The 26,938-nt window shown below is 44.0% G+C and overlaps 2 protein-coding genes across 3 annotated transcripts; one reads left to right on the top strand and one right to left on the bottom strand.

Moving 5' to 3' along the window:
• The first annotated feature begins 378 nt into the window (after positions 1 to 378).
• Positions 379 to 9,002, top strand: LOC117379689 (bone morphogenetic protein 1-like). 2 transcript variants are annotated; one of them, XM_055225721.1, is made up of 20 exons: positions 379 to 590; positions 2,608 to 2,715; positions 2,786 to 2,926; positions 3,024 to 3,141; positions 3,335 to 3,513; positions 3,586 to 3,691; positions 4,404 to 4,528; positions 4,660 to 4,775; positions 4,862 to 4,964; positions 5,060 to 5,176; positions 5,241 to 5,386; positions 5,474 to 5,669; positions 5,734 to 5,859; positions 6,236 to 6,399; positions 6,478 to 6,658; positions 6,851 to 6,976; positions 7,251 to 7,378; positions 7,450 to 7,663; positions 7,778 to 8,028; positions 8,099 to 9,002. In XM_055225721.1, the coding sequence occupies exons 1-20, from the start codon at positions 458 to 460 to the stop codon at positions 8,228 to 8,230; spliced, it is 2,910 nt and encodes a 969-aa protein (XP_055081696.1). In that variant the 5' UTR covers positions 379 to 457; the 3' UTR covers positions 8,231 to 9,002. The 2 variants fall into 2 exon arrangements, with proteins under 2 accessions (XP_055081696.1, XP_055081697.1); XM_055225722.1 differs by having other exon boundaries at positions 6,239 to 6,399; positions 8,099 to 8,503.
• Positions 9,003 to 9,035: 33 nt separating this feature from the next.
• On the bottom strand, positions 9,036 to 11,940 carry trim69 (tripartite motif containing 69). The gene is made up of 6 exons (XM_033976144.2): positions 11,123 to 11,940; positions 10,962 to 11,057; positions 10,436 to 10,669; positions 9,876 to 9,898; positions 9,687 to 9,802; positions 9,036 to 9,608 (listed from the first exon to the last, which is right to left on the bottom strand). The coding sequence occupies exons 1-6, from the start codon at positions 11,744 to 11,746 to the stop codon at positions 9,064 to 9,066; spliced, it is 1,638 nt and encodes a 545-aa protein (XP_033832035.1). The 5' UTR covers positions 11,747 to 11,940; the 3' UTR covers positions 9,036 to 9,063.
• Between the last annotated feature and the right edge of the window lie 14,998 nt (positions 11,941 to 26,938).

The raw sequence follows: 26,938 nt of genomic DNA on the forward strand, positions 1-26,938 counted from the left end.
TCCTGTTCACCACTGCCACTTAGTGGTAAACGCGGTGCATACATTGCACTAGACAGTCTAAAGTTTTAGCACATAAATACATTTATTCATAATAATGCTTATATTTTTGTAGGCCTGTAGGCTGTAGATAGGCCTATACACAGGCAATATCAGTATAAAAACTTAAGTAGTTTAAGTAATTTGTGCACAATGTTAAGTAACATTGTGCACAAAGTGCAAATTAAGCCTGGAACGTGCAACATATTAAAGTAAATGAAACACTGATACATGAGTATTATGAGAGGAAATGTCTGACTTGTTTAACTGTGCCACGTGCAGGTACCGTGGGCAGATGTCGTGTTCTTGGCAGTGGACCCATTGCTGTTTGCTGCAGCACAATGGAGTCGTGAGAGAAGCTGATGTGTGCGGACCTTCCAGCGCTGCTCCTCTCTCTCATTTGAGCTCCAGGTCTTTGGTCATGGCGTGTGTTCTCCTGGTGTTATTCGTGCTGTGCTGTGTCCACGCTTCTCCTCCGGTTGATTGGGAGTTTGAGGACAGTCATTCCTCCTCCTCTAGTGATGCCATCGATTATAAGGACCCTTGTAAAGCTGGTAATGTGATCTTTAATACTTCATGTAAATAGATTTTATTTTTATGCGTTACATGTTCCTCTTATTTTAAAACATTTTAAATGCTACTTGCCATTTCCAATAGCTAAATTTAGACTGTATTCCCAAATATATTAAACCTGGCACAGGTGTCTCCACGGTGGACAGTTACAAATTACAGGATAATTGTCATTTTAACTCATTTGCTGTTGCGTGGTTATATTAGCAATGTGGCATTATTTTCTTTATTTTCTTTTTTCATTTAGCTGCCGTTGACATAAATTGGTAGGAAGTACACAAATTGCACTCAGTGAGCCACAGAAAGCACATTTTTCCATTTGTTGAGAATATTTACGGCCTTAAGTTTAGCATAATTTAACCTACATCACATTTCTTTTCCTCTCGATTTCTTGATAGCAATAACAAATATATGAACTAATGCTTATCTATACCAAGAGAACATTTATAATAACATAAGCACTATAAACTTTGTTCTACAGATTTACCTTGTTTTGTGTTTTTTTTTTTTGCAGCTCTAATGAGCCATCTCTAAAGAAAACAACTTTCGGCAACATTACACATGCCAATGTATTATTTGGGTAATTGAGCAACCTCCAGCTAGCTGGACTCCCTTTTCTCTGCTGAAATGTCAAAACACACAGCTCTTTTTGAGGCAGTTGCCTGGAGACTGAGGTCAGTGAGGCTGTGCCAGAGCAGCCCCAAGCTGGACGCTGGTGAAAGCCCCTCTGCTTTGGGCATGGGGCGTCGTGGCAGGGGTGACAGTCATTACAGTCACCCTTTGCATGAGTGCGTCCACTTCAAAGGCCCGTTCATTCTGACTCTGGGGCCTGCCCTCAATGTTACATCACATATATCTAAATGAGGGTTACTTAGTGACATTGTGCCAGCGCTGATTATGTGAGAACAACAATAATGCAGTGGGGTAGAAATGTACTATGGCTCTGGCCAGGTAGTGTATTTTAGTAAAGTTCATTCACAATGTTTTGGCTGAGTTATGAATGACTTAAGGTTATCAGACAATTGTTTATAAAGGGCTTTGCTCCCAGCTATCAGTTGCTGCACAAAGTTTACTAGCTACAGTTCAGTTAAGGGAATAAGTTCTTGTTTTTGCAATGCAGATGTCCATCTTTTGAAATGCATATTTTCAGGTAAAGATTGATTACTCATTAATAATTTATTAATAATCTCATTATTACATTTAACATCGCACATCACTATTACATCATATATATAGCTCTATTGCCGTTTATAAACATAAAAAATAAATACATTAGACAATTTATATAAATAGAAATGGTTATTTAATTTGAATGCATATGAAATAGAACCATTTATTTGTAATGCCTGCAGCAAGATGCCTTCACAAAATGTTTAATTTGCATGTTTGAGGGATCCATTTCATTTCCCGCAAAACCACATCTCAGTCGTGCTTCTTCCTGTCCCTGTCAGAGACTGTGGTCTTTGCCTGCAAAATTAAGTTCTACGATGTGTCAAGATTAAGGTGTCCCAGTAGTATTTATTTTATACACAGATTTTAAAAATATCCCTCAGTACCCTTGCAATGTAATACTGGCAGGTTCAATATCATCTGTGTACAACAACAGTTCATGATCTTTATACCTGTTCTGCAATGCCTAGTATGGCACTGTCCAGTAAAATATTCTGAGCACATATTAGATCTCTGTAGTGGCACAGCAGCTGCACAAGCCTTTCACTGCACAGGAGCGTGTGTGGTACCGCTTGTATTCACAGCCTGTGTTTGGTCACCTAACAAACAAAGATCCCTGCTCAGGCCTCCTTTTGACACATAGAATGTGCACAGGAATTGTGCTAAAACATTGTATTCTGAATTTTCAGATTTTTATGAATTACTATTTGTGGCTTTATGGCTTTTTAGGTTAATTTCAGCAAATAACTGAAGTTGTGTGGAAACACTAAATACACTTCAATTGTTAGATGTATTTATTTTTTTACTAACCACTGTGTTCTCCTCTTTCAGTTGCTTTTTGGGGTGATATTGCTCTGGATGAGGACGACATTAGCATGTTGAAAGCGTTTCAGAAAACAGCAGATTTTCAACACACTGTATTAAACCAAACCGTTTCAGGTATGGACTGTTCTATTGACACGTTTAAGATCATTTCTGGTAAGTGATAAATGTGCTCTTCCAATTGCAGAAAATGGAACCATTTCTAGTAACAGGAGGAAGAGGGCAAACCTATTCCATGTACATCGTAGGAGGAGGGCAGCAACCTCCAGACCTGAGCGAATCTGGCCTGACGGCATCATCCCATATGTAATTAGTGGAAATTTTAGTGGTAAGGAGTCAATGAAGACAGTACATGTATTGCATGGGTATGCACATTTCTGGTCTAGAATAGACATTTCTGTTTTATAATTGCTTATTGTTTTCAGGTAGCCAGAGAGCTATTTTCCGTCAGGCAATGCGTCATTGGGAGAAATACACTTGTGTAACATTCAATGAGAGGACAACTGAAGAAAGCTATATTGTGTTCACCTACAGACCTTGTGGGTGAGTCAAAAGTACATATTTGTCCTTTTATAAGCAGTCAATTATCCTGACCTATCTGTTCACACCAACCCAGAATTAACTTTGTATAATTGAATATCACAAGATAGAAAGAAATACTAGTAAAATATAATTAGATTCCTTAGGGCTCATAAGCCAGATAATATTGGTCAATAAGTTGTGCTGTCCTCTGCAGGTGTTGCTCATATGTGGGGAGGCGAGGAGGTGGCCCTCAAGCCATTTCCATTGGAAAGAACTGTGATAAGTTTGGCATAGTGGTGCATGAGCTTGGTCATGTGGTGGGCTTTTGGCATGAACACACACGTCCAGACCGAGATGAGCATGTGAGCATCATCAGAGACAACATCCAGCCAGGTATGACTGTACCAGACTGGTGTCCTCTTGGAGTAAGTGCAGCAGAGTAAAGTGTTTCTATTTGTGTTGCAGGTCAAGAATATAATTTTTATAAAATGGAGCCTGGGGAGGTGGATTCACTTGGGGAGGTATACGACTTTGGTAGCATCATGCATTACGCAAGAAACACGTTTTCCAGGTTAGTAATTTGTTGTATAATATTCCACTGTTTTTTTGTTTGTTTGTTTTTTTTGGGGGGGGATGGGTTGTCCCATATTGTCTGCATTCATTTGTCCTCTAAAAGTTCAACACATCACCAAAGCTGTGCAACTTCTAAAGGAATAAAAACAAACCACAACAGCCGTATCCCACAGGTCCTAGTTCTGCTCAAATGTATTGATGTCGCTCAGATAAGAGCATCGTAGTGACTCAGTTCCCCGTTATACAGCTTGTATGGCAAACTTCAGGGGATTAGTTTCTTTATTGTGGCAGGAGTCCTTTCATACTAGTTTCATTTCATTTCTTTCTCGTACATCATGGTTCCCTGTTGAATTATGTGCTTTCTGTTTTTTTTATACCCATCACTGTGTTGCTGGTCTGGGTCATGGAGAAAAGCCAAACTAAATAAAGGCCTGGCAGTTGAGGCTTTGTTGAACCATTTGAGCTGGAGTGGCCTTTTTCTGTGCCATTCAGCTGTGGGCTCCACTGAGCCTGCTGGCACCAGCCAAAGGCTTCATTCAGAGCTCTGTGTTTGCACATGCCTGTCATTCATAGCCCCATCACCATGGGAACAGGTCAAAAGTGACTGACGTCCATCACAATTAATACAGTATCAAAGTGTTGGACAAGAGTCCCACCTGACAAATTGACGGACCCTTCTTGGTTTGATTTTAACTGTGATATTTTTACAGAGGCATCTTTTTAGACACAATACTTCCTCGTTATGACGTTAATGGAGTAAGGCCATCAATTGGACAGAGGACTAAACTTAGCAAAGGCGATATTGCACAAGCTCGCAAACTTTACAAATGTGCAAGTAAGAATAACTACACTATATTGCTAGCATAATATTCAAGTCACAGATGCCCAGCATAAAGTTAATAATTGTTTAGTTGATTATTTGTATATTGAGCGCAAAGTTAATGTCCTTTATGTTTCTACAACAAGAATGTGGAGACAACCTACAAGAAAGTAGTGGGAACTTCTCCTCCCCTGGTTTTCCCAATGGCTATGCAGCCTACGCTCACTGTATCTGGAGGATCTCTGTCACACCGGGAGAAAAGGTGTGAAAGTTTGGCATTTTAAAATAATATTTGTCACTAATACATACATATTTATTACTATATCAAAAGTGTTATGTCATTCACAGATTATTCTGAACTTCTCCTCTATGGACTTGTTCAGGAGCCACCTGTGCTGGTACGACCATGTGGAAGTGCGAGATGGTTTCTGGAGAAAAGCTCCTCTCAAAGGTTTTAGTTCATCTCTTTACTAGATTATTTGTGCTGTGTGACAAACTTTTCAGGATTATAATAAGTTATTTTTATTAAAACATTTTTTCTTGTAGGACGTTTTTGTGGAGAAACACTTCCAGATTCAATTATTTCAACTGATAGCCAACTTTGGATTGAATTTAGAAGCAGTAGCAACTGGGTCGGCAAAGGTTTTTCTGCTGTTTATGAAGGTGCGCTTTAATTCTGAATGTAATATTTGACTTAATTCCATCTCACATCTCACTCTATGTGTAGCCATTTGTGGAGGAGACGTTAATAAAGACAATGGTCAGATCCAGTCTCCAAATTACCCTGATGACTACCAGTCCAACAAAGCATGTGTGTGGAAGATCTCAGTGGCAGAAGGATTTCATGTGGGGCTCTCCTTTCAGTCATTTGAGGTTAAATCCAGTTTATCTGGAGTAAAAGGCCGGTTATTATAACCTAAATTACTGTGTTTTTTTGTGTATCTTCTTCACTACCTGTAGATTGAGAGGCATGATAGCTGCTCCTATGACTACGTGGAACTGAGAGATGGTGCATCAGAGGAAAGCCCATTGATTGGCCATTTCTGTGGCTATGAAAAACCAGATGACATTAAGAGTAGCTCCAACAAGCTCTGGCTTAAGTTTGTATCTGATGGATCTGTCAACAAAGCTGGGTTTTCAGCCAACTTTTTCAAAGGTTTGCAAGTTAACAATATGATATTTGTTTTGCACTATGAAATAACAATTAGAATCCTTTACAGAGATGGATGAGTGCTCAAGACCTGATAGAGGCCAATGTGAGCAGCGTTGTCTAAACACACTCGGCAGCTACAGGTGTGCGTGTGACCCTGGCTTTGAGCTGGCACCAGACAAACGCAGCTGTGAAAGTGAGTCTAAACAACAGCTCATATCTAGTCACTGTTTGCCACTAATGAGATAACACGTATTCACTCAAATTAGCCTGCTGAAACTGAGCACCCATAAATAATCTGCAGTTTCAAGGTGGTTTGACTTTTTAATCTTGAAATTTGTCTGCCAGCAATCTGACCAGAACTGAAGAAGTGGCTTGGATGAGCAGCGAAACATCTTCGCTTCAACAACCTTTTGACCAGTTGACAGATTTGAATTTTCTTTTACTTGAAATGTGATACTTTTTGTCCACAAGGGGGCACTGCTGACTAACATTATTGTGTATATGCATGAAAATGTAACTTCGATAAAATGTGAGTACTTATTAACTCTAAAGCAGATGTCTCCTATCAGCAGCTGCTTGTGGTGGATTCCTGACAAAGCTCAATGGTTCTCTGTCCACCCCTGGTTGGCCCAAAGATTATCCTCCCAGCAAGAACTGTGTGTGGCAGCTGGTGGCACCCATTCAGTACCGCATCACACTGGTGTTTGATGCATTTGAGACTGAGGGGAATGATGTAGGTTTCATTTACAAATCAAATTCACTGTTTTCAGGTATGAACCTCTTGTTTTGTAAGTCATGTGTTGCCTTTTAGGTTTGCAAATATGATTATGTAGAGGTGCGCAGTGGTCTGAGTTCAGATTCAAAACTTCATGGAAAGTTTTGTGGAGCAGAGAAACCAGAGGTTATCACCTCTCTACACAACAACATGAGGATTGAGTTCAAGTCTGACAACACAGTGTCTAAGAGGGGCTTCACTGCTCACTACTTCTCTGGTGAGAGAAATAAAACATACGAGAATTTAGTTTGAACTGTACAAGCATACAGCAGGAATGTCGGCTAACATTTTTGATAACATGAGGACAGAGCCCACAAATAAAGCATTAAAAAACATTTTAATTTCCTGTTCTGACTGAAAAGACTAACTCATAAATACCCAACATTTTTTGTTTTATAAACCTTCACAGATGTGGATGAGTGCTCCAAAGAAAATGGAGGATGTCAACATGAGTGTGTAAACACATTTGGAAGTTACAGTTGTCAATGCCGCAGTGGTTTCATGCTGCATGACAATAAGCACGACTGCAAAGAAGGTAAAGGATGCATAATACCATTAATATAATTTGTTCTGACTGATTCACTCACCAATACCAGACTCAGTTTTTATGTGGAAACAAAATAAACCTTGGGCAATTATGCTAATTTGAAAAGGAGGATGAATAATCAGTCACTTTCCCCATTTATATACATATATATGTTTAGATTGCTAAACTTGACAAAATGTAATATCTTTAAAGAAATAAAATCTATAGCATCTCTGTTTTCTCATCATATTAATAGATAAACATTACCTATTTATCTGTCCAGCGGGCTGTGACCATGTCGTAAACAGTGTTTCGGGAATTATCAGTAGCCCCAACTGGCCAGACAGATATCCGAGCAAGAAAGCCTGCACATGGTCTATGTCCACTACTCCAGGCCACCGCATCAAACTTGTATGTAACTACTTTTGTTTGTACATTTCAATAAGTGCACACTATTCACATTTGTACTATTTAAATTTTAGATATTCAATGAAATTGACATGGAGTCCCATCTGGAGTGTGCTTATGATCACTTGGAGATTTATGATGGCAGAGATGTCCGTTCTTCAAGTTTGGGCCGATTTTGTGGCACTAAGAAGCCTTCCCCTGTCATATCAAGTGACAATAAGATGTTTCTACGTTTCTTTTCTGACAACTCAGTGCAAAAGCGAGGCTTTGAGGCCTCATATAGATCAGGTAACATGTACCTTTAAAGATAGTTATTAACAGTACTGCTTTTGTATAAATTAGATATAAAAGCTATATTTTGCCCTTCTATTTGACCCTCATTTTATGGTGGTGACTTTCCAGAATGTGGAGGAAGCCTAAAAGCTGAGGTCAAGACCAAAGACTTGTTCTCTCATGCTCAATTTGGAGACAACAATTACCCAGGAGGAGTGGACTGCGAGTGGGTGGTGTCTGCTGAAAAGGGCTATGGTGTGGAGGTTATCTTCCAGGTGTTTGAGATAGAAGAGGAAACCGACTGTGGTTATGATTATGTTGAACTCTACGACGGGGCAGACACCAAGTCTCCAAGGCTGGGCCGCTTCTGTGGATCGGGAGTAAGACTCAAATGAGAAGACAAACAAATCTTAGTTAGTATCATGTCTTACTTCTGTGATGTGTTTACAGGCCCCAGAGGAGATTTACTCAGCCGGAGATGCCATTGTTTTAAAGTTTCATTCAGATGACAGTATTAGTAAAAAAGGCTTCCATGTACAGTATACGAGCACAAAGTTCCAGGACACATTGCATGCAAGCTAAACCTATCGTCAACTTAAAATGAGACTTGGACCCTAACATTAAGCGGGACACACCCAGCTGCAGACAAGGAGTTGAAGTATGGGCCGATGGAAACCACAGACACCAACCCGAATACTTCACATTCACTTCTGCAGTGAGTTCATCAGTGAACTCCAGCATAGCATAGGACTTTAGACGATAGTGAATTTCAAACAAAATCTTGTTTTAAACTGCCAAGACAAACATGGGATATGCAATAGTGTATTATAATGATGATGTATAAAGTAATGCACCTATTTTGTGTTTCCTTTCCATGCCACTGATTTGAAAAAGAGACATTATAGCTATTAACAATTATGTAAAAATGCAATGTAAGTTTCAATGTATTTTGTTTTTTGAACAAAAATGTTAAACTTTCAAAAGAATATATTTTCATCTTTAACCAGCTGAGCTGATGTCACTAGCTCGATAAACAGAATAGTAAGTAGCATAATAACATTGTATAACTCCATAAAGTAAAAGCCTTTATTCTGTCAGTACATTTTAAGATTAACTTACACACATTATGACAAGATGAATGTTATTTGAGATTAGAATTGTGAAAATATTCGGTGCACACTTCTGTCTGTGTGCTTTATAAACAAAGTCACAGTCGTACAAATGATGTAATAGATGTTTGTGCAAGTGGATGTCATGTACAAAATTGGCCTTTAAAATAAAACAATACAAATAAAATTTAATAAATGCATTTTTGAAGCAATATAGCTTTGGCAATAGAACCAGCCCAGGATCCCCAATATACTTACTGTACACAAAAGACAAAAGGTCTTTTCTTTTTATCAATTCACAGCTTGTTAGATTTTGGGGAGGAAAACTTTCAGAGGCTCATTCTCATGGACTTTATCCAGAAAGCCTAGATTAAAGTAAGGATAGAGGGTTTCAGTGAATGTCTCTCTGAAGGTGTACAGGTGTGTCATGCTCTCAGCATTATAGAAAGACACCAGGCCCCTCTTATAGTCCAGGTACACACCAATCCGGGCTAGAGGCTCCTCCAGCGACAAGACAGTTGGGGGCGATGTCCCGGCCATGTACTGCACCCCATAGGACAGAGACAGGGTCCAAAAACCATTGGCTGGCAGGGCTTTGATCACCCCTTTCCTCGGAACAGACTCCCGGGCCACACCCACTGTCCAAACTGTGCTGCTGTACACCTCAATCTCCCAGTAGTGGCGCCCATGGGTGAAGCCCTGGCTGCCCAGCAGAGACAGAGCCGCGTTGAACCGGTCTGGATTGTCCTCCACTGTGTGGTTAAAGGTCTGATAACGCACACACGTGAGGGAGGAGGTCAGGCTAAGCCATGGGTTGGCTGTGCTTGAGTTAAATGTGATGGCTGCAGGCACTACAAAATCATTTCAAATTAATGATCCATACACATATAATAAAGTACTGTAGAAGACAGCAAGTTGATGTAATGTACCTGGATAGAGGCTTCCTTTCATGGACTTCCATACTCTGTACTGAAGAGGTCCCGCAAAGCGCCCCTCACACAGACTGTGGGGTGTAAAGCTAGGTCTTTCAAACTTCAGCAACGGCCTGCCAAGAGAAGCAGACCAACAATGAGAATGGAAAACATAACATTTACAGTGAAATATTAGCCACTGCTCACCTCTGCAGCAGAGCTTTGATGCCCTGGAAAAGCACAGAAAATGAGAGGGATGATTAGTTTGGTTGTATATGAAAGTAAAGTAAAGACAGCTTTTCCACATTACATCAATGTCTGAGCTCCCTGTAGCCAGGGAAAGTCCCACTGCTTGGGCCAAACTGTGGCCTTGTGCCTCAAACCCTTATCCTCTGATCAGTGAATGAGATCACAGCCCTGCTTCCTGCTGGTCTGAGTCTGAGCCAAGCCCTCAGTTATTATTAAGTCATTACAATTGTGGTATAGTGTCAGCAATATTTTACATGTATATGTGACTGATCATCATATGCAGCCTGGCATTAGATTCCGATTTCTGTCTGAAGAATGTGCACAGGAAACTCAATCTAGTCACACCCTGCACTAAAAATGTGTTTATAAATCTTTATAACTGTGGGATTTTTATGTAACAAAACACTTATGGGAACAAATGACTTTTGAATGGAAGGCTGAGTGTTTTTTTTGACTGATAGCTGAGTCATGAGTTTGCTGAGCACTTCCAGATGGAGCATCTGGGCTGTGTGACTGACCCGGAGCAGTGTGAAGGGATCCTGCTCATTGAGCTTGTCCTCTGTCTCCTGCACAGCTCTCTGCAGCCGGGAGATCTCCACACACAGCAGGGCCTTGTGCTCGTCCAGTCGAATCAGCTCCCTGCGCTCCTCAGTCTTCAGCTTCACCTGCAGCAGCTTCTCTTCCTGGTACAGAAACTGGTGCAGGTCGCTGAACTGGGCCTCGATGCGCTGCTTCAGGTCGGCTGTGTGCTCCTGATGGTTACATGAGGAATTTATCTACAGTCTACATGTCCACCAGTGAAACTGCAATGTTACCCATATCACCAAGAATACATTCTTTAACTAAAAACTCCTCATGAAACTCATCATAAAGCAAAAAACACAGTGCAGCTATTAAAAATTATTTATTTTAATTTACTAAACATATTGAAACTATCACCTAAACATACATAGACAACATATTTGCTGTTGCTTTTATTATCTACATTATAAACCAATAACAAAAAGTATTTTAATTTCCAAAGCACCATAAACATTTTCTCACCTTGAGCTTTCTGACCTCCTCCTCTGCCTCGCGGTCACACTGTAGTGCAATGTTAAGTTCAGCTTTCAGAGAATCCATAGAGCTGTTTAAAGATGCCTAGCAAAGCACAAAATGTTGTCAGAGTCGTACAGATATTGGGCTGCACAAACAGACAGGCTTACCCTGTACTTGAGCTGGGCTTCCTGCACACACACCATAGTGTGAGAGCGGTGGTCCTGAGACAGCCCACACACTAAGCACACCAGCTCCTGGTCTTCCTCACAGTAGAGCTTCAGTTCCTCTCGGTGTCTGCTGCAGCGGGGCACCGGCAGCTGCTCTGGGGCCTTTACCTGTGGAAGCAGGGGTCCGGGGTCTCCCTCCTCCAGCCCGTGGCAGTAGCTCTCCACAATGTTGGCCACAATCCGGTTGGGACGGTAGCTCTGCCCTGGATACACTTTCCTGCACTGTGGACAGGAGCCAGTGCCCCCCTGCCCAGGTCCTCGGGGGCCCGTCCAGTAGCCCTCAATGCAGGTCTGGCAGAAGGTGTGGTCACAGGGCAAAGACACAGGCTGTTTGAACAGGTCCAAGCAGATGGAGCAAGTGAGGTCCCTGCTGATCCTGTGAGCAGAGCTCTTGTGTCCAGCGAGAGGTGCCTGCCGCAGCTTCTCCATGGCGGTCTGCACCACAAACTCTCCCTCTTTAGGCTTCCACAATTTCTTCTCTGCCTTTTTGCCCTGGTTGAGTCTCTCCAGGTTTTGTAGATATACAGTTTGAATTTTTTTCACGTCTTTCTGATTCTTGCTCATTCCTTTGCTTTAGTTGACAGCCTTTGTAAAGAATCCAGTGGACATGTGTGTGCTCTGGTGCAGAGTGCAGCTGTGGCCCCTGGTCTTTTCCTGTTGATGTGTGCTTGTGGGGAAGGGGGTGGATCCTTGGTCCTCTCCAGACCCTCTTCCTCCCCTTCCTCCTCTCTAAAACGTCAGAAAAACAAGGCGGGACGTAGACTACTATCCTGAGCATATTTGTTTGGTGAAGTCTGGGCTATAGCTCTCATGAGATCCCTCCTCTGAACTTTTAATCTGCAGTGGAGTAACCACAGAAAAATTTAAATCTTTTAAATGTGACTTTAAGTGAGTGTTTATGCGTGTCTAAGACAAAAAGAGCTGGGGGAGGTTATCCTCTTTCCTTTTCCTTCTATTTAAGGCTACCTCTAAGTGATCATTGTTATTGGAAAGTAAACAACTTTAAAAACAAACCTTAGCCAGAGATAGAGTACGCCCAGGGAAACTGCATACATCCTGCTACTTCCTCTGCACACTGCTCATTATAACAAATATTGCACTTTCGTTCCTCTGGGCTCATCCATCTGCTTTAAAATGTCTCCAGTTTCACATAAAAGGAATCCTTTCACTTGCTCTGGATCTCAATAGGAAAATTTATGACTTTTCATAGACACAGACAATATCCGTAATAGAAACATCTGTTTAGCTCAGTGTAACAGCTACATCAGGTCTAAAGACCACATGTTGGGTCATAATTGAAACTGGCCTACTTTTATCAGTTTTGATCAGATTGTTCTCCGCTCCATTCATGAACTGTAAGCACCACGCAGATGCGTGAGGACGAGCAGCTTTCCCAGAAAGCTCTGCCCTCTTGTGTCTAAATCGAGACTGTGCAGCACTAACACGGTGAACTACTTTACAATTAGTTCCATTGAGATACAGAGGTTTTCTCAAAATTTTTCAGACTATGTGTTCAAGTTAAGATTCATTTCTGATTTTTTTCCTATTTAGTAGTGTTAGTGTAGAACTGTATAAAAACTATCTAGTCCTGTCATGAAAAAGACATATTGCAATTAATGATAATATTGATATTACTAATAAAGTGACGTCTGCAACCCTCTACAGCTCAAATTTTAGCATATTACAACAAAAATCTCCCCAAATTTGCAAAGAAAAAGTACCCACAATAAATATTGAGCCCCATAATATATTGTTCCAGCTTTCGTATTTGAACGATAAGTTAATATAGTAATTATTGTGACTGGCCTAACTCTATCAATTCTAGTATTTAAGTAAACCTAAACATTTTTGGGAAACTGTGAGGAACTTAGATATAAGCCCCAATTTGAGAATGGTCGACAATGTTCACTTCATTGCCACAAAGTATTTTGAAATGTGGAAGGAAAATCTTTTGCAAAATGAGAGTGATTACAGTGTAATGTCCATCCATCCATCCATTTTCTTCCGCTTATCCGGGGCCGGGTCGCAGGGGCAGCAGTCTAAGCAGGGACTCCCAGACTTCCCTCACCCCAGACACATCCTCCAGCTCCTCCAGTGGGACCCCGAGGCGTTCCCAGGCCAGCCGAGAGACATAGTCCCTCCAGCGTGTCCTGGGTCTTCCCCGGGGCCTCCTCCCGGTGGGACATGCCCAGAACACCTCCCTAGGGAGGCGTCCAGGAGGCATCCTGAGCAGATGCTCGAGCCACCTCAACTGGTTCCTCTCAACGTGTAGGAGCAGCGGCTCTATTCCAAACTCCTCCCCCTATTCCTAAGGGTGCGCCCGGCCACCCTACGGAGGAATCCCATTTCAGCCGCTTGTATCCGCAACCTTGTCCTTTCGGTCATTACCCAGAGCTCATGACCGTAGGTGAGGGTAGGAACGTAGATTGACCGGTAAATCGAGAGCATTGCCTTTGGACTCAGCTCCTTCTTTACCACAACGGACCGATACAGCTACCGCATCACTGCAGATGCTGTACAGATCTGCCTGTCAATCTCACGCTCCATCCTTCCCTCACTCGTGAACAAGACCCCGAGATACTTTAACTCCTCCACTTGAGGCAGAGACTCATCACCCACCCGGAGAGGGCAAACCACCTTTTTCCGGTCGAGAACCATGGCCTCGGATTTGGAGGAGCTGATTCTCATCCCAGCTGCTTCACACTCGGCTGCAAACCGCCCCAGTGCCTGCTGCAGGTCCTGGCTCGAAGAAGCCATCAGGACAACATCATCTGCAAACAGCAGAGATGAAATCCTGTGGTTTCCGAACCAGACCCCCTCTGGCCCCTGGCTGCGTCTAGAAATTCTGTCCATAAATATAATGAACAGAACCGGTGACAAAGGGCAGCCCTGGCGGAGTCCAACATGCACCGGGAACAGGTCTGACTTACTGCCAGCAATGCGAACACAGCTCCTGCTCCGGTCATACAGGGACCGGACAGCCCTTAGCAAAGAGCCCCGGACCCCATACTCCCAGAGCACCCCCCAAAGGACACCACGAGGGACACGGTCGAATGCCTTCTCCAAATCCACAAAACACATGTGGACTGGTTGGGCAAACTCCCATGAACCCTCAAGGACCTAATGGAGAGTATAGAGCTGGTCCAGTGTTCCGCGACCAGGACGAAAACCACACTGCTCCTCCAGAATCCGAGGTTAAAGTATCGGTCGCATTCTCCTCTCCAGTACCCTCGAATAGACCTTACCGGGAAGGCTGAGGAGTGTGATTCCCCTGTAATTGGAACACTCCCTCCGGTCCCCCTTCTTATACAGAGGGACCACCACCCCGGTCTGCCATTCCACAGGCACTGTCCCCAACCGCCACATGATGTTGCAGAGACATGTCAGCCAAGACAGCCCCACAACATCCAGAGACTTGAGGTACTCACGGATCTCGTCCACCCCCGGAGCCTTGCCACCGAGGAGTTTGCCAACCACCTCGGTGACTTCAGCCAGGGTGATGGACGAGTCCACCTCCGGGTCCCCAGTTTCTGCTTCCTCCTCGGAAGACGTGACAGTGGGATTGAGGAGATCCTCAAAGTATTCCTTCCACCGCCTGACAACATCCCCAGTCAAGGTCAGCAGCTCTCCACCCGCACTGTAAACAGTGTTGGTGAAGCAACAAGAATCTCTTTGAGGCCGTCCGATAGTCCCCCTCCATGGCCTCCCCGAACTCCTCCCAACCCAGAGTTTTTGCCTCTGTGACTGCCCAAGCTGCTTGGCCCGCCGGTACTCATCAGCTGCCTCAGGAGTCCCACAAGCCAACAAGGCTTGATAGGACTCCTTCAGATTGACGGCATCCCTTACTTCCGGTGTCCACCACCGGGTTCGGGGATTGCCGGCGTGACAAGCACAGCAGACCTTACGACCACAACTACGAGCAGCCACATCGACAATAGAGGTGGAGAACATGGCCCACTCAGAGTCCATGTCCCCAGCCTCCCCCGGGATCAGGGAGAAGCTCTCCCGGAGGTGTGAGTTGAAGTCCCCTCTGACAGAGGGCTCAGCCAGACGTTCCCAGCAGACCCTCATGATGCGCTTGGACCTGCCAGGTCTGTCCGGCTTCCTCCTCCGCCAGCGGATCCAACTCACCACCAGGTGGTGATCAGTGGACAGCTCAGCCCCTCTCTTCACCCGGGTGTCCAAGACACGTGGTCGGAGATCAGATGACACAACAACAAAGTCGATCATTGACCTCCGACCTAGAGTGTCCTGGTGCCACGTGCACCGATGGACACCCTTGTGCTCGAACATGGTGTTTGTTATGGACAAACTGTGACTAGCACAGAAGTCCAATAACAAAACACCACTCGGGTTCAGGTCGGGGAGGCCATTCCTCCCAGTCACACCCCTCCAAGTGTCACTGTCATTACCCACATGGGCATTGAAGTCCCTCAGGAGAACAACGGAGTCCCCAGTTGGTGCACTATCTAGTACCCCTCTCAGGGACTCCAAGAAGGCCGGGTACTCCGCACTGCTGTTTGGCCCGTAGGCCGACGCAACAGCGAGAGATCTGTCCCCGACCCGAAGGCGCAGGGACGTGACCCTCTCGTTCACCGGGGTGAACTCCAACACGTGGCGGCTGAGCTGTGGGGCAATGAGCAAGCCCACACCAGCTCGCCGCTGCTCCCTGCGGGAAATGCCAGAGAAATGAAGAGTCCAACCCCTCTCAAGGACTTGGGTTCCAGAGCCCAAGCTGTGCGTGGAGGTGAGGCCGACTATATCTAGCCGGTAACGCTCAACCTCCCGCACAAGCTCAGGCTCCTTCCCCCCCAGCGAGGTGACATTCCATGTCCCCAGAGCTAGTCTCCATGTACGGAGATCCGGTCGTCGATGTCCCCACCTTCGACTGCCGCCCAGATCTCTCTGCACCCGCCCCTCATAGCTCCTCCCGCAGGTGGGTCCACGGGAGGACAGGCCCCACGTCGTTCCTTCGGGCTGGGCCCGGCCGGGCCCCGTGGGGGAAGGCCCGGCCACCAGGCGCTCGCTGCTGAGCACCCATCCCAGGCCTGGCTCCAGGGTGGGGTCCCAGTAACGCCAGTCCGGGCGACGTAGCTTGCCTTTTTGTAATGTAGTGTAATGTATGAGGTCCATTTCTGCTCAGCCTCACCAGCCTTTTTCATAGACTCCACCATTCAAAGAGAACAATCTGCAAAATGAATCTGCTCTGTGAATGAGGAGATACAGTGTGTACAAAGTGAATGGGGAGTGCAGTTGAGGACAGCTGGGTCTGGCAAAGGACTTCATGGGTTCACTGTTAATGATGAACTACTTCAACTGCTCTGAACTCATAGCACTGATACATACATGCTGCTGGGGCCAGCTCTGACCACAGTCAGAGCTGACCCAGTGTCATCAATGGTAATAGTACAAAGTCCTAAGCACAAAAAAGGAGTACAAAAAATAGAAGCTGTGTTTTCATTTATTTATATGTCCTTGAGACCTATAGCAGCAGAACAGCTGAAAAGGTACACTGGCCAAAAAAAAAAAGGTCAAAAAAGGTGTTCGACCGCCTTTAGCTTTGATTACAGCGTGCATTCGCTGTGGTATTGTTTCAATAAGCTTCTGCAGTGTGACAAGATTTATTTCCATCCAATGTTGCATTCATTTTTTGCCAAGATCTTGTATTGATGATGGCAGAGTCTGACCGCTGCACAAAGCCTTCTCCAGCACATCCCAAAGATTCTCAATGGGGTTAAGGTCTGGACTCTGTGGTGGCCAATCCATGTGTGAAAATGATGTTTTATGCTCCCTGAACCACTCTTTCAGAATTTGAGCCGATGAATCGTGGCATTGTCATCTTGGAAAATGCCTGTGCCATCAGGAAAGAAAAAATAAATAAAATAAAAAAATTGATTGATGCAATAACCTGGTCATTCAGTATATTCAGGTAGTCAGCTGACCTCATTCTTTGAGCACATACTGTTGCTGAACCAAGACCTGACCAACTGGAGGAGGCTTGTACTTATTTGCTTAGTTAAATCCACGTGATTTTTTTTTAAACTTTTTTTTGGACAGGCAGTGTATGTTGCAATTGTAAATATCCAAACACACAGGGAAACTTTTTTGTCTTAAGAAGCTGCTAATGTAATTAACCTTAATTTAATTAATCTTCTAGTGCTAAATTCCACAAGACAGTGTTGTGAGGTCCAATTATCTCATAACAGAGATTAGAAGCAGAGTTAATTAAAATGTTCCAGCTCTGGGAGTTCAGACCACTATGAGGAACTTTTGAGTAAGGCCCACCAAAGAGAGAATGCTGAACCTCCAGCCCATATAACAGACCACTACACTAGAGTTAACTACCTTACCTATGAGCTATTTCAAATAGATAAAGAAACCATGGCATTGAACACTTGAGACTAGGATAACATTTGTCAAATTGACAAATTATAAAAATTCATCCTAGGAAAAAAAGTACAGTAATATAAACTATATTACTGACATTTGAAGATATTATTAGACTGTACTGTGCATGGAGATCTGGGCAGCAGTCGAAGATGGGAACCTCGACGACCGGATCTCCGGACATGGAGACTGGCTCTGGGGACATGGAATGTCACCTTGTTGGGGGGGGAAGGAGCCTGAGCTTGTGCGGGAGGTTGAGCATTACCGACTAGATATAGTCGCCCTCACTTCCACGCACAGCTTGGGCTCTGGAACCCAACTCCTTGAGAGGGGCTGGACTCTCCATTTTTCTGGCGATGCCCGCGGGGAGAGGCGGCGAGCTGGTGTGGGCTTGCTCATTGCCCCACAGCTCAGCCCCTTCGTGTTGGGGTTCACCCCGGTGAACGTCCCTGCGCCTTCGGGTCGGGGACAGGTTTCTCACACTGTTGTGTCGGCCTACGGGCCAAACAGCAGTGTAGAGTACCCGGCCTTCTTGGAGTCCCTGGGAGGGGCATTAGACAGTGCACCGACTCGGGACTCCGTTGTTCACCTGGGGGACTTCAACGTCCATGTGGGTAACGGCAGTGACACCTAGAGGGGCCTGATTGGGAGGAATGGCCTCCCTGATCTGAACCCGAGCGATGTTTTGTTATTGGACTTCTGTGCTAGTCACAGTCCATAACGAACATCATGTTTGAGCACAAGGGTGTCCATTGGTGCACGTGGCACCAGGACACCCTAGGTCGGAGGTCAATGATCAACTTTGTTGTCGTGTCATCTGATCTCTGGCCGCGTGTCTTGGACACTTGGGTGAAGAGAGGGGCAGAGCTGTCAACCGATCACCACCTGGTGGTGAGTTGGATCCGCTGGCGGAAGAGGAAGCCGGACAGACCTGGCAGGCCCAAGCGCATTGTGAGGGTCTGCTGGGAACGTCTGGTGGAGCCCTCTGTCAGACTCACACCTCCGAGAGAACTTCTCCCTGATCCCGGGGGAGGCTGGGGACATGGACTCTGAGTGGGCCATGTTCTCCACCTCTATTGTCGATGCGGCCGCTCGTAGCTGTGGTCGTAAGGTCTGCGGTGCTTGTCGCGGCGGCAATCCCCGAGCCCGGTGGTGGACACCGGAAGTAAGGGATGCCGTCAAGCTGAAGAAAGAGTCCTATAGAGCCTTATTGGCTCATTGGACTCCTAAGGCAGCCGATGAGTACAGGCGGGCCAAGCATGCCGCGGCTCGTGCGGTCACTGAGGCAAAAACTCGAGGTTGGGAGGAGTTTGGGAAGGCCATGGAGGAGGATTATCGGACGGCCTCAAAGAGATTCTGGCAAACCGTCCAACGCCTCAGGAGGGGGAAGCAGTGCTTCACCAACACTGTTTATAGTGCGGGTGGAGAGCTGCTGACCTCGACTGGGGATGTTGTTGGGGCGGTGGAAGGAATACTTTGAGGATCTCCTCAATCCCACCATCACGTCTTCCGAGGAGGAAGCAGAGACTGGCGACCCGGAGGCGGACTCAACCATCACCCTGGCTGAAGTCACCGAGGTGGTTGGCAAGCTCCTCGGTGGGAAGGCTCCGGGGGTGGACGAGATCTGTCCCGAGTACCTCAAGTCTTTGGATGTTGTTGGGCTGTCTTGGCTGACACGTCTCTGCAACATCGCGTGGCGGTCAGGGACAGTACCACTGGACTGGCAGACCGGGGTGGTGGTCCCTCTGTATAAGAAGGGGGACCGGAGGGTGTGTTCCAATTATAGGGGAATCACACTCCTTCCCGGTAAGGTCTATTGGAGGGTACTGGAGAGGAGAATCCGACTGATAGTCGAACCTCGGATTCAGGAGGAGCAGTGTGGTTTTTGTCCTGGTCGTGGAACACTGGACCAGCTCTATACTCTCCATCGGGTCCTCAAGGGTTCATGGGAGTTTGCCCAACCAGTCCACAGGTGTTTTGTGGACCTGGAGAAGGCATTCGACCCGTGTCCCTCGTGGTGTCCTTTGGGGGGTGCTCTGGGAGTATGGGATCCGGGGCTTTTTGCTAAGGGCTGTCCGGTCTTTGTATGACCGGAGCAGGAGCTGTGTTCGCATTGCTGGCAGTAAGTCAGACCTGTTCCCGGTACATGTTGGACTCCGCCAGGGCTGCCCTTTGTCACCGGTTCTGTTCATTATATTTATGGACAGAATTTCTAGGCGCTGCCAGGGGCCGGAGGGGGTCTGGTTCGAAAACCACAGGATTTCATCTCTGCTGTTTGCAGATGATGTTGTCCTGATGGTTTCTTCGAGCCAGGACCTGCATCAGGCACTGGGGCGGTTTGCAGCCGAGTGTGAAGCGGCTGGGATGAGAATCAGCTCCTCCAAATCCGAGGCCATGGTTCTCGACCGAAAAAAGGTGGTTTGCCCTCTCTGGGTGGGTGGTGAGTCTCTGCCTCAAGTGGAGGAGTTAAAGTATCTCGGGGTCTTGTTCACGAGTGAGGGAAGGATGGAGCGTGAGTGTTACGACCCAGCTCAGCTAGGGAAGGGGAAGTAACAAAACAAGATGGAAAATTGTAAACTTAAGTTATAATTTATTTAAAAGGAATGTTAAGGTAAAAACTAACAAAAGAGGCTCTCAACAGTAGCCAACAAAACAATAAAAAAAAAACAAAAGTTACCATAACACAAAACAGTCTCTGTGCTAAGCAAAAGTCTAGAAACGTTTCAATTTGTCCGAAAAACAAGTATCACAAAGACACAGAACAAAGTGGCATGCTGTTCTTAACAAAACCCAGCAGCCAGGATGGGAGGGGGCAGGTCCTTTTAAGGCGTGGCTGCCCAAGGTGAAGGCCCAGGATTGGTCAGGCCTTTGACTGCTGCTCCAATTAGACACTGGGCCCTCCAGACAATAAGCAGCCAGCTGGAGGAGCACCACCTGAAGAGGTCCATGGGGAGATAGAGATAATACATTGGCCTGTAGGAGGAGCTGAAGGCCTGGGGCCGTAACAGTGACATTGACAGGCGGATCGGTGCAGCGTCTGCAGTGATGTGGTCACTGTATCGGTCCATTGAGGTGAAGAAGATTTACCGGTCAATCTACGTTCCTACCCTCACCTATGGTCATGAGCTCTGGGTAATGACCAAAAGGACAAGATCGCGGATACAAGCGGCCTAAATGGGTTTCCTCCGCAGAGTGGCTGGGCGCACCCTTAGGGATAGGGTGAGGAGCTCAGTCACACGGGAGGAGCTCGGAGTAAAGCTGCTGCGCTCCTACACGTCAAGAGGAGCCAGCTGAGGTGGCTCGGGCATCTGCTCAGGATGCCTCCTGGACGCCTCCCTAGGGAGGTGTTCTGGGCATGTCCCACTGGGAGGAGGCCCAGCGGAAGACCCAGGACACGCTGGAGGGACTATGTCTCTCGGCTGGCCTGGGAACGCCTTGGGGTCCCACCAGAGGAGCTGGAGGACGTGTCTGGGGTGAGGGAAGTCTGGGAGTCCCTGCTTAGACTGCTGCCCCCGCGACCCGGTCTCGTATAAGCGGAAGAAAATGGATGGATTGATGGATGGATATAGTGACAAGAAATCATAATGGAATCCTTTCCAAGCAAAATTGCATGTATAAGGGATTGGTGCTGGTGGACAGTGAGTCACAGTTAGAGGCTGTGGTTCTGAAGCAGTGTGAGCAGTCATGCATGTGAGCATTAGTGACAAGCACAAAAAGATGCAACATTTATGAGAGAAGGGAACAAATATAGGAAGTCTCACATGCACAGTCTGATAAAACGCTCTGTGCATACTCTTGTTACTGGGAAGAGTGTTAACAGAGAGTCTCTCAGCAAACTGCTGGGATAAAAATAAACACTGTGCCAAAGTGAGACCAATGTGACATGAGCCACAAGGAGAAAAACTACTGGATAGGATTTCTTCTAAGTCGATGATACGAAGAGACCAACTGAACAATACAGGAAAATAAACACATTAGGGATATTAAAGATGCACTTTGTACCTTTTCCCTGCCTAATTATTTCCATGGATATGTTATTACTTTACCTAAAATGTTCCACAGTATGGTATTAAACTTATCTCCGTGGAGTCAAACAATGCCTGTAATTGAAGAAATGCTAAATAAATGCCATATTGTTAAACATTCCAGACAAAGCACCTCTCCATGGAAAGAAGCAGGAGCATACCCTCCCCAACAGAAAGGTATCAAAGTGCCCATTTAAAACGTGATTTAATGTAAGGGCCTTTAACCCTTGTGTGTTCCGCCCAGTAGAGTTGCCCTGAAGTTCTTCTGGGGTCAATTTAGTCCCAAATTGTTTCTCTTATAACTCAGCCATAAAAAAACATGTTTATGATTTTGAGCTCTATTTTTTTGTCTGACTTCAGACTAATGTACTGATATCATGATGATTTATTTATTTTAATTTTTTGCCAATAGCACGTATTTTTGTAAAAAAAAAAATAAAAAATGTGTTGTTTGGACCTCAAAATGTCCTGTAACTCTGATTTTTGAAAGAGAGCACAAATGTATGTTGAAGTTCCAATGACCCCAGCTATTTTCCAATTCATTTCAATGGGATTCAGTGAATCCTGCTTACAATTCTGAGTTTGGCCTCTCATATGACATCATTTACAAGAATATTTACTTGATTTTGAATTCATCATTTTTTTTCATAATTTTAAGCCCCCAAAATCTCTGCAAAAATCCACTGTCAACATATAGCAAAATTATGTTTTTTCCCCTCACAAATCCACTTTTATTTTTGGAAAAAGCTGCTTTTTAATTTAAACTTCTTCAAAAATCATTGAGAACAGAGTTTTGCATCTTAATTTATGATCTTTGATGAAATGATTGCATGTTCAAAGCCATTCTGCAGGTAAACAGAGGAGAAGACCAGCACGTGCTTGAGGCTATGTATGAACAATGGAAGGTCAAGATCCCAGTCTGTGCTTGTGTTTCTGTGCTGTCTTTCCCCCTCCCTTCTGTGTCTGTGAATTTAAACTTACTTAATCGATTATCAGTGGTCTTGTATGTCTTCCATTTGTTAATAATTGTTCCCACAGTTGATTTCTTCACACCAAGCTGCTTACCTATTGTAGATTCAGTCTTCCCAGCCTGGTGCAGGTCTACATTTTTGTTTCTGGTGACCTTTGACTAGAGATGTCACGCTCGAGCCTCTCAGCTCGACACTGTACCGACCCTATGAAGCGGAAGTGTCACCGAGCATTGTTTCGATACGCACTTCACCACGCCAAAACTCACGTGACCAGTCAAACCGAGGCCTCGTTACGTCAGAAGTGTCAGAGATGCGTGTCGAGCTCCGGTTCCAAGCTGCTTTGCGGGAATTTTCATGGGGGTGGCTTGTAATTGTGTCAGAGCTTTACGAGAGAATTGTGGGTTTTGAGAGGAGGAGATTTTGTTGACGCATTTCGAACACTATAGTAGTTATTCAATAAGGGAAAGTTTATATTAAAGCAGGTAAAATACAACAGGTAAGAATTGATTACACCTAGTACAGATACATTTATATACACTTGGTGACATATTACATAACACAAGATACACTCCACCACATACACAGATTCAGATCAACACACACCTAGGCCTATATAATACACATAGTCATAGTTTTAGGTAAGTGATATAGGTAAGTGGTAGGTAAGTCTTGAGAGTGAGTTTGAGTGGTTGAAAGAGTGTGTGTGAGACAGTAAAGAAGAAATATGGAGGGACAGTCATATGCACGGGAGCACTTTGACGTAATAAGCCTGAATAAAGTCAAGTGTTTGATTTGTGCTCAAGAGAAAATCTCTAAAACTTTATAAATACCGTATCTCTCATTTCCCCACTCACATCCCCGACACCTTTTCCAAAAATGTTCCAATTTAAAAAAAACTACAGTTGCACAATAACTATCCCAGTTGCTTAATCACATCATTTTATTCTCCAATTTTTCCAGTTTAAAATGCCTCTGTAGCTGCAAACTCTTTAGTTGGCCAAGAGTAAAACTAATACATACATATAAGTACAGGACACAAAGACACCAGTTTGAAAGGTACTTTTTTTTTTTTTTAGAGAGTAGCCATTTTATTGGTATAGCACATTTAAAAACGTGAGTTGCGCCAAAGAGGGAAAAGCAACTTAAACACAAGTTGACACAAAATAATGTAAAACAATATAATAAACAGGAGAATGAGTTATAAGAGAATAAAAATAAAATGGAAGTGATCAAATTAATTCAGATAAAAGTCACAGAAAAGGGGAGTGGGGGTTAGAGGAAGGGGGTAAGCGAGGTTCACAAAAGCTTTACGTCACATCCACACAAATGCATTACAGACAAATCCAGCAGATGTCACTCTTCTGACTGTGTCAAATGATTCGAAGCAGTGTGTCATTTTCAGTGCAGTTGTCTCAAAGTGGTTCAATGTTTCATGAGGTTTCGGTTTTACCATCACTACCTTTGACGGCTCTTTGGTCTTGGCCGTAGTGGAGTTTGGAGTCTGACTGAGGTTGTGGACAGGTATCTTTTATACCGATAGAGTTCAAACAGGTGCCATTAATACAGGGAACGAGTGGAGGACAGAGGAGCCTCTTGAAGTTACAGGTGTGTGACAGCCGGAAATCTGGCTTGTTTGTAGGTGACCAAATGCTTATTTTAATGAGGAATTTATCGATTAATTCATAAAATATCCTACAATGTGTTTTCCCGGATTCTTTCCCCATTTTGTTTCTTATAGTTGAAGTGAACCTATGATGAAAATTACAGGCCTCTCTAGTCTTTTTAAGTGGGAGAACTTGCACAATTGGTGGCTTGGATATATACTTTTTTGCCCCACTGTACATATATAATTTGAAAATTAACATTTCTATGATCGACTCCTCAGGTTGAACGTAAAAGCCCCAAGTTACACTAATAATGGACTGTGATTTTCCTTCACTAAATACTAGTAAAATGCAAAACTTTTTTTTTTTTTTAATAGGAGTCCCTTCAAAAATTATTCAAAACTGATTTTAGCATCAGAAGTTATGCTCTTTGATGTAATGATTGTTCAGAGCCATTTGATTCTCCAGGTAAAGAACAGACTGCCAGCTCATGTTAGGGACCGTGTATGTCTATGAACAGTGGAACTAGGTTTTGTCGGAGCCGTCGACCAGAGGAAGCTCTCTGTCCATGGGCTTGAACTGTGTGTTTTTATTTGTTCTAAAAGCTCCAATCACATATTTAGAGTGACATTTGATTCCTGTTTTAAACGAGGTTTAGCCCCACTGTCCATACATGGCCCAAACATGAGCTGGTCTTCTGCTGTCTACTTGCAGGATCAAAGATCAAAAATCATAAATTAAAATGAACAACTGTTTAATGATTTTTGAAGAAATTTGAATCAAAAAGCATATTTTTCCAAAAATAAAAGTGGATTTGTGAAGAAAAAAAACCCCACAATTTCGCTAAAAGTTTTGGGGCCTTAAAATTATTTTTAAAAAATGATAAATCCAAAATCAAGTAAATATTCTTGTAAAAGAGGTCACATGAGATGTATATTTCATAAAAGTTGGAAAATGGCTGGGATCATTGGAGCTTCAACGTTTTCGCTCTCATTCAAAAATCTGACATTTTTCAAAAACACCTACACTAATTTCGACCAGTCATGTAATTTCAGTGTTAAAATGTAAAAAAAAACGCACTTTTTTTTACATTATCAAGGCCTATTGGCTCAAAATATATAAATGTAAGGTAAATGTGGTATCAGTGCATCAGTCTGAAGAAAATAAGCTGGGGCCAAATTAACCTCAGAGGAACTTCAAGGTAACTTTTGCTCAGTCAAAATAAAAAAAAAAACTCAAAATCACTACATTTTGACAAATCCTACTTGACAATTGGCCAAAATAGTGTAAAGTGATGGAAATTAGTTACAGGACATTTTGGAGGTCAAATAATGCACATTTTGTACTAAAATAAGGCCCATTGGCCAAAGATAAATACAATTTGATATCAGTACATTTGTCTGAAGTCAGATTAAAAATAGAGCCCCAAATTATATATATACACACACACACACATTTTATTTTATGGTTGAAATACAAGAGAAACAAATTAGGGCCAAATTGACGCCAGAGGAACTTCAACTGAACTTTTCATACAGTGACTCCAGGACAGCACAAGGGTTAAACTGACAGATTCATGGTAGCACATGCCATTCTTGCCGAGATTTTACAATGCTGAGGTATAACAGTTGGGACATAATACACAATGAGAAATGCTGTCTCCTACACTCACTAAAAGTCAGCCAGAGTGCACTACAGGATACTGCAAATTGTAAAATAAAGGAATTAATCAGGTTCTGTGGAATGCACTGGTCATCTAGTTCATCAGGATGCAGATGAGATAATAGGGAAAAACAAAGTGGATGCTACTAAACACTGTTCCTATTGAGGAGGACAAGTGAATTTCCAAACAGACACGTATCTTGGAGAAATTGAGCTTTTTAAACAGTTCAGACGGCAGACTTTATAACATCTCTTTATAATTCAGAAGTCAGGACATATTTTAGGAAGACAATCTTCATACTGTCTCCATCAGCAGGGAAGCCATATGAGGGAAGTCCCTCATTACATGAGTGAACCAAATCACCAGAGCATTTCTTGCAATAGTGTGCAATATTGTGTGTTACAGCAGATAGCAGAAAAGAAAACATACAACACATATTTTAGACCCAATGCTTATTCCTATACCCAATGAATGTCGTAGTATATGTGGCGGGAGCGGTGGAGCAAAACCTTGATTCAGTCTTCACTTTAAATAATTTAATACAATGTCCAACAACGTCACCCCAGTAATTTCTCCTGGAGAATATAAGGCAAACCCTAGGGCACACAGATAAACTGTACTTAAGGAGGCCAAGAGACGATTCCAATTCACAATGTTTATTGAAGGCAATAAAATTGCAAAATTTTTAATTAACTGGTTTTGCTAAAGTCTCAATATAAACCTTAGTTAAAACACACACACCTGGAAACAAAAAGCGAAATGTTAAAATAGGGGTTTAAATGACATTTCTACATAAACACATACACCCGAATGACAGCAGCAATAGTCCAATTGCACGAGTCTCGTGAGTTTGTCCGTATTCCGTGAATTGAGTCTCTAATCCACTGACTCCCAATAGGAACGTTGCAGATGGGCAGGTCCAGTGCGTGCGGACGCACGGTGCAGGGCAGAAGTCCTCGCGCATCCTTTCAGCGCGACGCCGGCGGACCACGTGCACGCGCACGGTGAAAGAGCAGCGGACAGTAAATAAAAGTAGCAGTAGGCAACAGAAAAGGGACAAAACGGCAGCGTCTGCATAGAAAAGGAGGACGCATACAAAGATTAGA

The sequence above is a fragment of the Periophthalmus magnuspinnatus genome, chromosome 12 (assembly GCF_009829125.3).
Source record: "Periophthalmus magnuspinnatus isolate fPerMag1 chromosome 12, fPerMag1.2.pri, whole genome shotgun sequence".
NCBI classification, from domain to species: Eukaryota; Metazoa; Chordata; class Actinopteri; order Gobiiformes; family Gobiidae; genus Periophthalmus; species Periophthalmus magnuspinnatus.

Bases quoted from the DNA above. Each gene is read 5' to 3' on its own strand.
- LOC117379689 (XM_055225721.1), top strand. From the start codon at position 458: ATGGCGTGTGTTCTCCTGGTGTTATTCGTGCTGTGCTGTGTCCACGCT. The intron at 4,529-4,659 runs GTAAGAATAACT...TTCTACAACAAG, and splicing joins CAAACTTTACAAATGTGCAA to AATGTGGAGACAACCTACAA. The intron at 7,664-7,777 runs GTAACATGTACC...GTGACTTTCCAG, and splicing joins TGAGGCCTCATATAGATCAG to AATGTGGAGGAAGCCTAAAA.
- trim69 (XM_033976144.2), bottom strand. From the start codon at position 11,746: ATGAGCAAGAATCAGAAAGACGTGAAAAAAATTCAAACTGTATATCTA. The intron at 11,058-11,122 runs GTAAGCCTGTCT...GTGCTTTGCTAG, and splicing joins AAGCCCAGCTCAAGTACAGG to GCATCTTTAAACAGCTCTAT. The intron at 10,670-10,961 runs GTGAGAAAATGT...TGTAACCATCAG, and splicing joins AGGAGGTCAGAAAGCTCAAG to GAGCACACAGCCGACCTGAA.